Genomic DNA, 12,584 nt, shown 5'->3' on the forward strand with positions numbered 1-12,584 from the left:
CGTGGCTTGGTTTGAGAGCTATTCTGGGTGTCTAGGTTGTGATTGCAGGCAAGAGACATTACTGAGAGTTATCTGGGGTTTTTGCTGTTGTGTGTTTGGGATTTTTAAAATTCTTTCAAATAATCCTGTTGTTTGTGTAATTGTTATTGCACCTGCTTTCCCGAGTTTGCTTGAGCAATTCTGTTGAATTTTACAGAATGGATGCAGGTGGTTCACCTGGAAGGGTACTGCTGGGTCAGATGGGCACATTGCAGGGGCATCTTTTATGCTGGCAGAGTTTGGCATGAGAATTTCATTGTTACTCACAAATATCTGAGAGCTCAGCAAAAAAAAAAATTGTGATTCAAGAGTAAAATTGTCTTATTAAAAACTTACAGCTTAGGTGTGACCTTGGGAAAGTCATTTAAACTGACTTAACAATCTAATTTGTCAGCTCAGGGGTTTGGAGTATAAGATCTTAGGGACTGAGAGGTGGTTTGGGCCCCTTTATCTCTGCTCAAGTTGCTATAAGAGCTTCAGGCACAGCTCATTCTGCCATCGTGGGTGTTTAATCATTGATGATAATCTTATGTCATTAGTGACTGTAACTGTTGTGAAAAAGAACAGTGGTTTGATTTTTTACCTTGAAGTTGCCCGTTAAACTCAACGTGTTATTAAAAATGCATTTTTCCAAGAGGTACTCCTGGCCAGAACACATTCCGTAGGTGGCAAGGAGGTGGGTTTGCTGTGAAAGTTGGTTTCACCTGAGTGAATCCTGTGTTGCGTGTGACTACGGCCCGCTTGTGTGGCTCACGGAGCCTCTGTTGAGCTGTGGGTTTCTCTTGACATCCAGAGTTGTAGTCGGACAAGTGGTAGAGAAGAGAAGGCTCAAAAGCAAATATAGTGGATGACGTGGCCTTTGTGAATGGGCTGACACCTGTTGGAGTGGGCTTCTCAAAGCCAGCAGATACTGTTCCTTCAACCCTGGCAAGACTCCTCACCCCCACCCCGTTCCAATTACCTACTCAAAAGACTATTTCCGTTTTAATACCCAAGACACAGTGATGAACACCTAGTGTTTGTGGGATTGAGCGCACTTCCCAGGTCCTCCAGGAGCCGTTTCCTGTTGTGCTTTACAGGTGCAGAAACCGAGGTGGAGAATGGTTTAGGTGCTGTGCCTTTGTCTAGCACATGCCGAATGAGTATTGCACGCAAGTGAAAAAGCACAGCTCCTGCCCTAGTGTTTGCCACGTGGTCGTTTCTTACTCCTTGTGGTATAGGACTACCATGTTAAGTTAGATTGCTGACCATCCATGGACCAGAGTCAATGCCTTCCCCATCAACAGTTTCAGTATGGAGGTCAGGTGAATAAAGAAAAGGGCACCAAAGTGAACCTTTGAGTCTGTAATTACAACGCCCCCCCAGGCTCCACCCCAAGTAAAGAGTCTGGTTGGGCATTTGCTTGTCGACATGCGCTTGAATTAAGTGATTGACTGAGGGGCCAACCACCCCCTTCCCAAATGTTTTTTCCCACCACCTCCTGTTGATTTTGCCCTGAAGAATGATAAATGAATTGACAGCAAGTCCCTTTGGCAACATGGAGAGTGTTGCGAACAGCAACGCAGACGCTTCTGCCAGTAGCAGGAAACTTGGGGCTTCTCTGCATTTCGTGGTGTGGCTTCTGTGCTTCTGGGGGAGGTAGGCACCACTGGGAACCCCCACTATGCTATTGTTTGCTTTAATCCTATCATTTACAGAAACATGGCAGTCTTCAGTGGTGTGTATGTTAAATACGGATAGAGGGGAAATGAGGGCTGTGCTTGTGGCAGCCATTGCTGCACATGCTTTCTCTATATGGGTGGGGGGAGCTGGTTTAATTCTTTTTTTTTTTTTAAAGATTTTATTTATTTTATTACAAAGTCAGATGGAGGAGAGACAGAGAGGAAGATCTTCCGTCCGATGATTCACTCCCCAAGTGAACCGCAACGGGCCGATGCGTGCCGATCCGAAGCTGGGAACCAGGAACCTCCTCCAGGTCTCCCACGCGGGTGCAGGGTCCCAATGCTTTGGGCCGTCCTCAACTGCTTTCCCAGACCACAAGCAGGGAGCTGGATGGGAAGTGGAGCAGCCGGGATTAGAACCGGCGCCCATATGGGATCCCGGGGCGTTCAAGGCGAGGACTTTAGCCGCTAGGCCACGCCGCCGGGCCCCAAGAGCTGGTTTAATTCTAATGGTGGAAATATCCACTGGGATTTATGTCTGTCTTCCCGAGATAGTTGGAATGAGGAGATTTAAGGACTCGGCGCATATTTTGATTTTTTTTCCTGTGGTCGGAAGAACCAGGCTCATTTGAAGCAGTTCATTAATGTGTGAATTCATACCAGTATTCTCTCTTAATTAAATTTTAGTGGATGGATGACAGAAATATGAGAAATGGACTGTCTGTGAGATCTTACAAAATTTCTGATTTTGTGGGTAGAGATATTTCTGCTGGGCCTGTTAAAGGCAAATCGATAATGACTCCATTTCCTTCATCACAGCATTCTAAAAGGGACATGGAGAAGTCTTGCCTCCCTTTATTCACCAAGTGGCAGTTGTGAGACCCTTACGAATTCCCATATGTTGCTGAAAAACATTTTCGAAGAAATTGGCAGCTTTGCACTTTGTATCTGATGCCAGCTTCCTCTTTTGGGCCAATTCAACAGAGGAGAGAGAGAGAGAGAAAATGCCTTGTTTTAGTGGCTGAATTACTCTGACAAGCTTTCACATTGCCCCTCCTCTTATTAATATTCTTTTTGATGTGAGCTTGTAAAACAGAGGATTGGCTGTTAATCTCCAAGATCTCAAGGGCGTTTGGCAGTGGCCCATAATTGATGTGTTCACATGGCTGTTGTCTGACTACTAATGATTAGACAGCAGTGTTATCTACCAGCTCAATCAGCACTGCTTATAAATCATGCTTGATCAACTGCAGCTCCACGTCTTCAAAGAGTCCGTACATGCCTACAGACTTTGATGGAAGTGCCAGGGGCGTTTCATGAACCTGTGGCAGCTTACATTAGGTTTATTTTTCATTTCTGTTTGGCAAAATATGAAGACTCTGTGGTGCATGGGCGAGAGCATTTGTCTTATTCCCTGTAACGAGGCAGTGGGAGAGTGATGAGAGAGGAAGCGTTCCTGCTGTCCAGACGAGGAGGTTCTGCTTGGCTGCTCCTGCTCTTGAGTCCCAGGTGAATATGGGGAGGAAGTTCTCGGTTCCCAGAATGTGGGTCTGTGCTCAGATTGTGACATGGCGGGGACAGGCCTTCTAGAACTGTGCAGCTGTGAGCTGCTTTGTCACAGTGGGTGCTGAGCTGGTGCATCAGGGCATGACCTCGATTCACACATGGGCAAGAGAGAGCAGCAGGGTCTCCCAAGAGCAAGAGGTAACAGCTACTGTCCTCCGTTGCTGCCCGTGGGGACACTAGGCTGGCTGCAGTCACACTCCGGGTCCCTCATGTGCCCAAGGCAGAGAAGGAGCCACGTTGCACATGCATGGTGGGCTTTGAGGCCACCAGCATTAATAGTCTGGGGCCCTTTTATTTTGGTTACCAGCTCCTCTGACCTTGAGCTGACCTCTCCCATCTGAAATTGCAAGCAAGGCTTGTCTACTGTGGAAGTTGTTGTGCTGCTCTTTAGTTTTGCATCCTTGCAAAATGGTTGCACTAGGGACGGTCATAGCACTTTGGACAAGTAAATGTGTTTTCATTGGTAAGGCGGTGTTAGAAGATATGTGCAGAGAGAGTGAGTTCCCCCTTGGTTGCTCCCCAGCTGGGGTGGGGCCGCCTGAAGCCAGGAACCCAGAGCTCCGGCTTGGTCTGTTTTGTAGCAGGCACATGAGCACAGGGGTCACCGTGCCTCTCAAGGTGTGCATTAGCAGGAAGCTGGAATTGGAAGCAGAGGTGGGACTTGAACCCAGACACTCCCAATAAAGGAGATTTGAGGGTGTCTCAAACTGTTTTGTACCTGTTGGGCCGTAACACCTGTCCCGCTCAAAGCCTGTTGGCTTATGTTATCCTTCACTTCATTGGTGAAACAGGTTTCAAAGAAATGTTTCAATCAAAATTATTTGTCTGATGGCAAGAAATCAATTTTAAATGGGATTTTAAAAGGACATGGCCTAAAGAGAAGTTTATATGATTTTTTTAAGAGTATTAGAGGTTAACTATTTTATAAAATTTACAACCTTTATATTCTGTTCTGTAGCAAAGGTTGGAAGTGAAGCTTTTGTTAATAAATGGTCACAGTTTAATGAGTCACCAGACCCCAGCACACAAGAATGCCATCAAGGCCACCAGAAAATATTTCACCTGTACCACCAAACCAAGGACAAGTCACGCAGGGTCTCAGTGCTGCTGTGGGTTTGTGTCCTTCATTCTAGGTGTCATGTTTGTTTCTTTACTTCCTCAGTAGCAGGTCTCCATTTGTCACATACTCTTTAGGGTTCTAATTAAAATTAACATCATGGTGAAAGAATGCTAGTTTTATTAAGTGTGAGCATTCATAAACAAGAGGTTTTAAAGTCGGTTGCCTATCTTAAAATGATTTTCAGTTGAAGTTGATGCCCCTCTTTAAAGAAAATGCATTTTAAAATGTATTTGAGTTACAGAGAGAGAGACAGAGGTGCAGAGAGAGACACACAGATCTTCTGTCTCCAGCCACACTTTAGCAATTGGGCCATCCTCTACTGCTGTCCCAGGCCCAATAGCAGGAAAGGGAGGTCCTTTGGAAGTGGAGAAGCATGAACTTGAACCAATACCCTTAACAGATGCCTACATCATGGGCAATGGCCTTCCTGCTTTGCCACAATGCTGGCCCCACCACATTTTGTTGTTTAAGTGTGAAGTGTTAAGGCTATAGTTATTAGAATTTAATACACGGAAAGGAAACCCATGCGTACCATACAGAAGATAGTTGTTTAGCGATTTTTAAATAGGTGCTCCTTTAATTTTCTGTGTACAACAACTATATTGTAGTTTCCAACATAGCTATAAGCTATGAAAAATGCATTAAAACATATGGGGTACTTCATGAAATAAAATATGTATGCATATGTCAGGGCTGGATGATAATGTTACAAATAGATCCAATGGACATATTCTTAAAAGATTTTTATACCATCTGTAGTGCATTCTTTAAAAATACTATATACACATGTTATCTGTCCAGTTTTTGAAGTATATTACCACTGTGACAAAAATAAGCATGCTTTGGGGGCTGACGCCATGGCTTCATTGGCTTATCCTTTACCTGTAAACACCGTTATCCCATATGGGTGCAGGTTCGTGTCCTGGCTGCTCCACTTCCCACATCCAACTCCCTGCTTGTGACCTGGGAAAACAGTGGAAGATGGCCCAAAACCTTGGGACCCTGCACCCACATGGAAGACCCAGAAGAAACTCCTGGCTCCTGGCTTTGGATAGGCTCAGCTCTGACTGTTGCAGCCATTGGGAAAGTGAACCAGCAGATGGAAGAACTTTTTGTTTCTCCTTCTCTGTAAAATCTGCCTTTTCAAGAGAAGTAAATCTTGGGGGAAAAAAAATCCTGCTTTTCACCCTGTAGGCCAGCGGTCTGAGGTTTAGAAGTTGATTTTCAAGACAATAGAAGTGATGGGAGACAGAGATTACAATTACACCCTTATGCCCATAATACCCAGTCCAGAAATGTGTCTGGGTCCCATGGCATGTGATCATCCTAGCTCAGGTGTTGTTAGCTCTCCATCCTTGAGTACATGTTGAGATTAAATAACGCTGCTGTTGGGAATGACTGGATTCATTTCCAATCTCCAACAAAATGTATTTGGGTACAGAGGTTCATTCACTTGTGGTGGAATATCCTGGTTTTCAAGATTAAATGTTTCCCAAGTCACATTGCAGTGATACAACACGCTCACATTTGCTCTGCTGCTTTCAGAGAGGTGTAGCTTACTGACAAGGATGTTTGTTTTTTCAATTCACTGGTCTGGGAGCTCTGTGGAGGGAGGGATCTTACCTGCCTGGGTTATCACTGGATTGGCTGAACACACCAAATTGCACAGTAGAGTTGCTCAAGGAATACAACAGCTGCCTGTGTTTACTGGGTGACCACAGGTTTTATTGAGAGCTAAAAGGTACTGGGCATATGGCTTTTTTTCTCTCTTTTTCCTTTCATTGCATTTTATTTGAAATGCAGATTTAACAGAGAGCAAAGGAGAGATAGAGAAAAGGTCTTTCATTTGCTGATTCACTCCCCAAATGGACACACTGGCTGGAACTGATCTGATCTGATCTGAAGCTGGGAGCCAGGAGCCTCTTCCCGGACTCCCGCAAGGGTGCCGCTTTTTCTGGCCCTTAGCAGGGATGTGCATCAGAAGTGGAGCAGCTGCGACTCCAGCTGGTGCCCGTGTGGGCTACTGGTGTTGTGAGTGGAGACCCAGGGCGTTTACTTCTTGTTCCTGACCCTTGTCCCTCACCATGCGTCCTTTGCCCTTGCTTTGTGTCCTCTTCCAGTACCCCTGCCCCTTCCCTCCTCGCACCAGCATATGCTGAACTCTGCTTGCTGAGTGAGCTGTTGAAGACCCAGGCGCTGTGTTCCTCACTAACTAGCTCCCCAGCTTTTCAGGTGGCAGGTGGCAGACTTGGTGTACACAACTCCCAGCAAAGATTTTAGGCTTTTCCGGCCAGGAGGCAGACTGGGTGTTAAGTAGTTATTTATTTATATAGCAATAGACAAAACACCTCCCACAGATTTGTATTCTTTGTTTGTTTTTAACTTAAAATCCAGTAGCAATAATTGAGCACAGTTTTTGGTAGTTCAAGTGTAGTAATGAAAAACATGAAATTCTTTTTGTGAGAGTGGGTAACATTTCTCTGAGTTTGAATTCAAAGTGTTTGCTGTTGTTATTTGATGGTAGAAGTCTAGCTGTGAAATATCTGCTTGGCTTATCCGTCATAGGAAAACTGGGGTGGGTCAGTTTTGGCCCAGTGGGTGATCTAGGAACACCCTACCCAAGGAACAAGAATTCTCATTTTTCTGAAAGATTTATTTGAACAAAGAGAAAGGGGGGCAGAATATTTTATCTACTGGTTCATTTCTTAAATGGTTGCAGTAACTGGAAAAACCAGGCTGAAGTCAGGAGCCAAGAACTCCACATAGTTTCCATATGAGTGACAGGGGCCAGAGTACTTGGGTCATCTTCCGTTGTATTCCAAGGCACAGTAGCAGGAAACCAGGTCAGAATTAGAGCATCCAGGAATCCAACTGGCACTCCTATGGGATGACAATATTATGGGCAGCTTGCTGTGTTGTTTCACAACCAAGACCAATAATTTATTTTTATTATAAATTTTTAAAAAATGATTTTCTTTCGTTATTGGAAAAGCAGAGTTGCAGAAAAAGATCTCCATCTGCCGATTCACTCCCCATATATATCACAATGTCTGGAATTTGGCCAGGCGAGTAAGGCGCCAAGGCCCAAGCATTTGGCTATCTGCTGCTGCCTTCCCAGGCACTTGAACAAGGAGCTAGATGCTGGTGTCACAAGAGCCACATTAACCTGCTTTATTACAACACTGGCTTTCAGGAACAGAAAATTGAAATACATGAATAGAGCATGGAGAGCTTATCACTGCGGCATGATAGTAACATTTAGAGTGGAGGTGCCTTGGTCTGGTCAGGACGTGAGTTTTGGGGTTCAGCTTCCTGAAGTTAAGGCCACATCATTTTCTCAGCTGCCCAGGACACATAAAGATGATAGGAAATGGTATTTTGGGATGGGGTCTGAGTTCTCAAAAATCATGATCATCTAAGGAGAAAGGAGACTGCTGGACATGTTGAGTTGTCTCTTCACCTAGATCAAGAAAGTTCCAGGTGGGCATAGGTGCTGTTAGGTGACCGTACAGGGAATTCTGGAAATTGGCAGCCTTGTTCTGCTGCTACGGGAGGAAAGCTGGGAAGGGAGCCCATGATGGCCGTCTAAGGGTGGCACTGTCTGCGCTCCCCTGCTCATGGTGGGGTTGGATGCCACCCCAACTTCTCTAATCCTAGTGCTTTTTCCCCTCGCTCTTGATCCCTCCTGGTGTGCCTAACCGCACCAGCCACTCTACCACATTCTGCCCTCTGATTTTCCTTCAGCCATCTCGCCTCCTCCATTGACCGCATGACCCTGTCACAGCCTAGGTTGCTCCCCTGAGTTCCCTAAGTCCTAGCCATTTGCCTGACACGACATTGCCCCCAGGTGTGCCTCTGTGTCTCCCATCTCAGGAAGCAACCCAGTCACCAACTGAAACAGGTCTGCCCGGCCCTCCCCAACCCCCCAGCCTGTGGAGCCCTGCTCCCCTGATGCCACACGGCAAGCCACCGCTCCAGGCTCTGCCTTGGTAGTGGCTTCCACAGCGATCCTCTTCTCCAGGCTCTTGTTCACTGTCTGCAGGGGTCTGCTTGCCCCACCCCCTGTTGCTCCCACAATGCCCCGGGCTTAACTGTCTCAGCCCTGACTATTCTTAATACTGTGGCTGCTGCCCATTCCCTGCCAGCCTGCGGGTTCCCAGAGGACTCCTGGAACAATGCTTGGTACATGGTGGCTCCTGGCAAAAATTTGTTGGCAGAGGAAATGACATCCCCAAGAGTGAGGCAGCTTTTTACTGTGACCTTTAAAGGGGGGGGTGGGGCGGGCTCCTGATCAGTGTGTGGTCTCCTTGTCCCACAGATGTGGTGCTGAGGTGGCCACAGCAGGAAAGGTGGCAGTGATGAGGTTCAATGACATATCTACTTCCCTGAACCTTGGTATTTGTCTGCTTGGATTCTAAAGTGGAACAGCTTGGCATCTTTCTGTTGAACAGGTTTAAACAAAATGTCACATTGAGTCCCTGGCAGCACCAAGGTTGTAAAATGCGGAATGGTGTCTTGGTCCTTTTGCCCGTTGTCATGGAGAGAGCATCTTTGAGAGGCTTCCCCGCCCCTAGCCCGGCCCATCAGCTGTGAAGATCTGCCCTGCCCCCCAGGAAGGGCACCGAAGCAGTCATTTGTACGAAACTGGGATGTGGCTAAGAACCTGGTGGAAGGCTTGGCAGGCTTCTCTGAGACAGCCTCTAGCTTCCTTCCTTGCCTTGCTTCTTTTTAAAAAATGTGTATGTATTTCATCTACTCAGATAGCACAGTCACAGAGAGAGCGAGATTGTGTTACTTGTGGTTTATTCCCCAAATGCCTACAGCAGGCAGGGCTGGGCCGGCCGAAGCCAGGAGCCCGGAACTGTAGTCTGGCCTCCCACGCGGCCAAGAGGGGCTTGAGGCTCAGCGGCTGAGGAAGGGGGCCAGAGGCTGCCTTCCTCAGTGTCCTGAGCGAGCCTTAGGAGGAAGAGGGGTTTGGACTTCCTGCCCTAGGACTGTCCTGGTCCCATTCTCCATCCTCCCTGCCAATACTTATCACTGCTATTGTAGATCTTAACTCACGTCCAAGAGGCTCTATCATGCACTTGTCCTGCTTCCCAGATACAGACCAGAAACACCCCCTCTCTCTTTGAATGATGGTTTCACCACTGGGAAAGCTCTCCATAGTTTGTCCCAGAGATGGAAGGGGCAGTGAGTAACTCGTGGACCCTTGCCCAGCCCTGGTCATGCATGCTGTACACATGTGTTTATACAGTGTTATCGTATGTACACAGGCCTAACCCCATCCCCACATTCAAGATGCATTAAAGACCCAGTCATTCCAACTCTAGCTCTGGAAAAGGCAAGGATGATTTTTTAACTTGAGGATTTGAGTCCTAGTGATAGGTTTCATCTTAGAAGCAGAGCCAAGGAGCAGGTGCACCTGTGTACCACAGCAGGGTACAAGTTCATGTCCTGGCTGCTGTGTCTTGTACCTGGGAGGACAGTGGATGCTGACCCAAGTACCTGAGCACCTGCCACCCGTGACGGAGACAGGATGGAGTTCCTGGCTCCTGGTTTCCATCTGACCCAGCCATTGTGTCTATTCGGATGGGAGAGCCCTGCCTTTCCCTGTCCCTTTCTGATGTTCTGTCTTTGAAATAAATAAATAATCTAAAAAATTTTAGTTGAAAATAATTTAGAAGTGGCTGCAGGTGAGAGTTCCTCACATCAGGCAAAGAAAAGAGTTGCTGTTAGCAGAGAGCAAAATGAGGTGATTGTTCTCAAACAGGCTTTCCCCCTCTTTTCCCCTTCTCTTCTCTTCCTTCTTAAAGCCACGCCTGTGCCGGAAGGATGACAGAACCTGCAGCATCTCCTGAGTTCTTTCAGTTTCTGATTAAAAATTATGAGTCTTAACCTGGCCGGCCTATGTCTGCTAAGACGGACATTGTTCATGTAAACGTTGGGAAATTGATTTGCACACCCATGTTCCACTGAGCTGTGTGTGTGTGTGTCTCCTGAGAGCACTGGGAACAAAGTCTAATTGAGAAAGAATTTGTGTGTGGTGAGAATTTAGCTTTGCATAAGCAAAAGAACGGGTGGAAGAATCAGCCCAAGAACTTGGCTTTTCTGGTACCTTTCCCATGGTCGCCTGTGCTGGCAGCTTGTCCTTTCTGTGTCTTTGGAAAGAGGAGAGGAAGTCAGAGGACGCTTACGCGTGACTCGGGAGAACACTGGCCATCACTGCTGCTGTTCACAGCACGCCCAGCTCTGCCCAGGGAGAGATGCCAGTGGCACTTTCGGCACAGGTGAAGTGTCTGGCAGTGGGACAGGTGCTTTTTCAAGAATACAGATGAGGCTAAGTGGATGACAGCTGGTGGGGGTCTAGTGGACGGATGAGTCCTCGGGTCCCCAGGGCTGTGTCACTGTGGCCCCAGCCCCGTGGCTGTGCAGGTGAGGGGGTCTGGCTTCCAGGCAAAGCCGCAGTGAAGCCAGCCCATACAGAGGTTTCAAGGAGCTGTCTGCATGTGCTCAGGACCCTGTAGGTGGCTGGAGCGTGAAGCTCCGGGTAGTCGTGTGACTCTGTGACACATGTATATAGACCCTGTGTTCCTCTGCTTTGTGATCCACACAGGAGCCAGCTATTCTGGGGTGACTCAGTCCGCAAAGCAACACCTTTCAGACCCCTGTTATTGGCATTCTACAAGGCCAGGGTTCTGGCTGCAAGTAGAAGCATCTGCTTGGTCCTGCTGACCCCAGGGATGCCCTGGGCTTGTCCTTGGGTGCAGCCCTTCCTGGGCAGCTGCTGGGTGTCGGTGTTTTTTCTTTGAGGACTGTGTCAGGTTTCAAAACTGGTAACAAGAAGCTGGAAATCAGTAGATGTAGTTCACAGTGTGTCCCGAGTTATGGCTGCTAGACTTGGATGATTAAAATAACCACTGTCAACAGATGCGAATGGCAGCTTTGGTTTGAGTGTTTGGGGTTTTATTTAAAGGTTTATTTTTATTTTAAAGAGAATTACACAGAGAGACCTTCCGTTCTCTGGTTCACTCCTCAAATGGCTGCAACTGCCAGAGATGGGCTGATCTGAAGTCAGGAGCCAGGAGCTTCTTCAGTGTCTCTCACATGTGTTCAGGGGCCCAAGCAGGAAGCTGGATGGGAAGTGCAACAGCCAGGATATGACGAACTGGCACCCAGAGGAGGTGGCTGTGCCGCAGGTAGAAGCTCAGCTTGTAATGCCAAGGCGCTTGTTCAAGCTCCTGGACTTCGCTTGCAGTACTGAGAGCTGCTGTTGCAGCCCCTGGGGAGGGCAGAGCCAACCTCTGCAGGAAACTTTCTTTGCATCTTGTAGCCTGTTTCAGATGTAGACAAGTGCGGGTTCAAAAGTGACCCTTTTGATGACCAAGCTTCTCTTTTGTGTGCCATCCTTCTCTTTCTCCACAAGCATGTGAGAAGGCAGGGTTGATGTTACCTGCACTCAACAGCTGACATTCCTCGAGGCAGGCACTCTGTTCAGGTCTGTCTTTGGGAAAGCCCACAGAGTTTGGAATCGCAGCACCTCGTGTTCAGCTCCTTGGATGAATTATCCATCCACTGAAGTATCCCATTCCTGTCTCAACACAGTGGACATGCTGGAGAGTTAACAGGCACAGGAGAAGAACTAGTGCCTCAACTCCCTGTTGGGATCGCGTTGTGCTGATTGCTCACATGGCAAGCTGTAATGTATCGGTTGCTTATTCCCTGGTTCCTAAAGGAAAAGTGTCCACCAGAGACAGAATTAGGAACGTCTCCCCAGCAGGCATGGGCTTTCAGCTTTGCTGAGTTCTGGGGGAAAGTATCTTTTAAGCTGGCCTTGGCTTTTCTTGTGAATTAGTGCCATGCAGCAGCAGAAATGGTTAAAATGCAGAACAGGCGTGTGTGCGGGGTTCACTTGTGAAGAGCTGTCCTTTCTCCAGCCCTGGCAGTGCAGTTCCTTGTCTATAAAAACATGGACTCTGATCCCCATGACCTGGCCCCCTCTGCACCCTGTCACCCCATCCTCCCTCTCGGCTGTGGGGAGCTAGAGACCCCTCCGATTCAAGGGTCAGTGGCAGGGTGGGTGTGAGATTTGTGGCCCTCAGAGGGCGTCAACCCTGAGTGCTCCCTGTGGAGTCCCTGTGCCAAGAGGAGCATCCATATTATGTCTGTTGGAATGAGGCTGGGAGGGAGCCTCACCTTAC

General features: G+C 47.7%; 1 protein-coding gene across 6 annotated transcripts in view; it reads left to right on the plus strand.

The window, feature by feature from the left end:
- Positions 1-12,584, plus strand: part of ZNF608 (zinc finger protein 608) — an 87,827-nt gene that overhangs the window by 25,705 nt on the left and 49,538 nt on the right. The window contains exon 1 of one of the 6 annotated variants that reach the window (XM_058677332.1): positions 3,264-3,404. The exons of 4 other annotated variants lie outside the window; for them this stretch is intronic. In XM_058677332.1, coding sequence (XP_058533315.1) covers positions 3,348-3,404 — 57 coding nt within the window. In that variant the 5' untranslated portion in view covers positions 3,264-3,347. Of the gene's footprint in view, positions 1-3,263; positions 3,405-8,524; positions 8,624-12,584 lie in introns of those variants that run through there. One more of the 6 variants, XM_058677333.1, reaches the window with a different exon arrangement.

The sequence above is a fragment of the Ochotona princeps genome, chromosome 19 (genome assembly GCF_030435755.1).
Source record: "Ochotona princeps isolate mOchPri1 chromosome 19, mOchPri1.hap1, whole genome shotgun sequence".
Lineage (NCBI taxonomy): Eukaryota > Metazoa > Chordata > Mammalia > Lagomorpha > Ochotonidae > Ochotona > Ochotona princeps.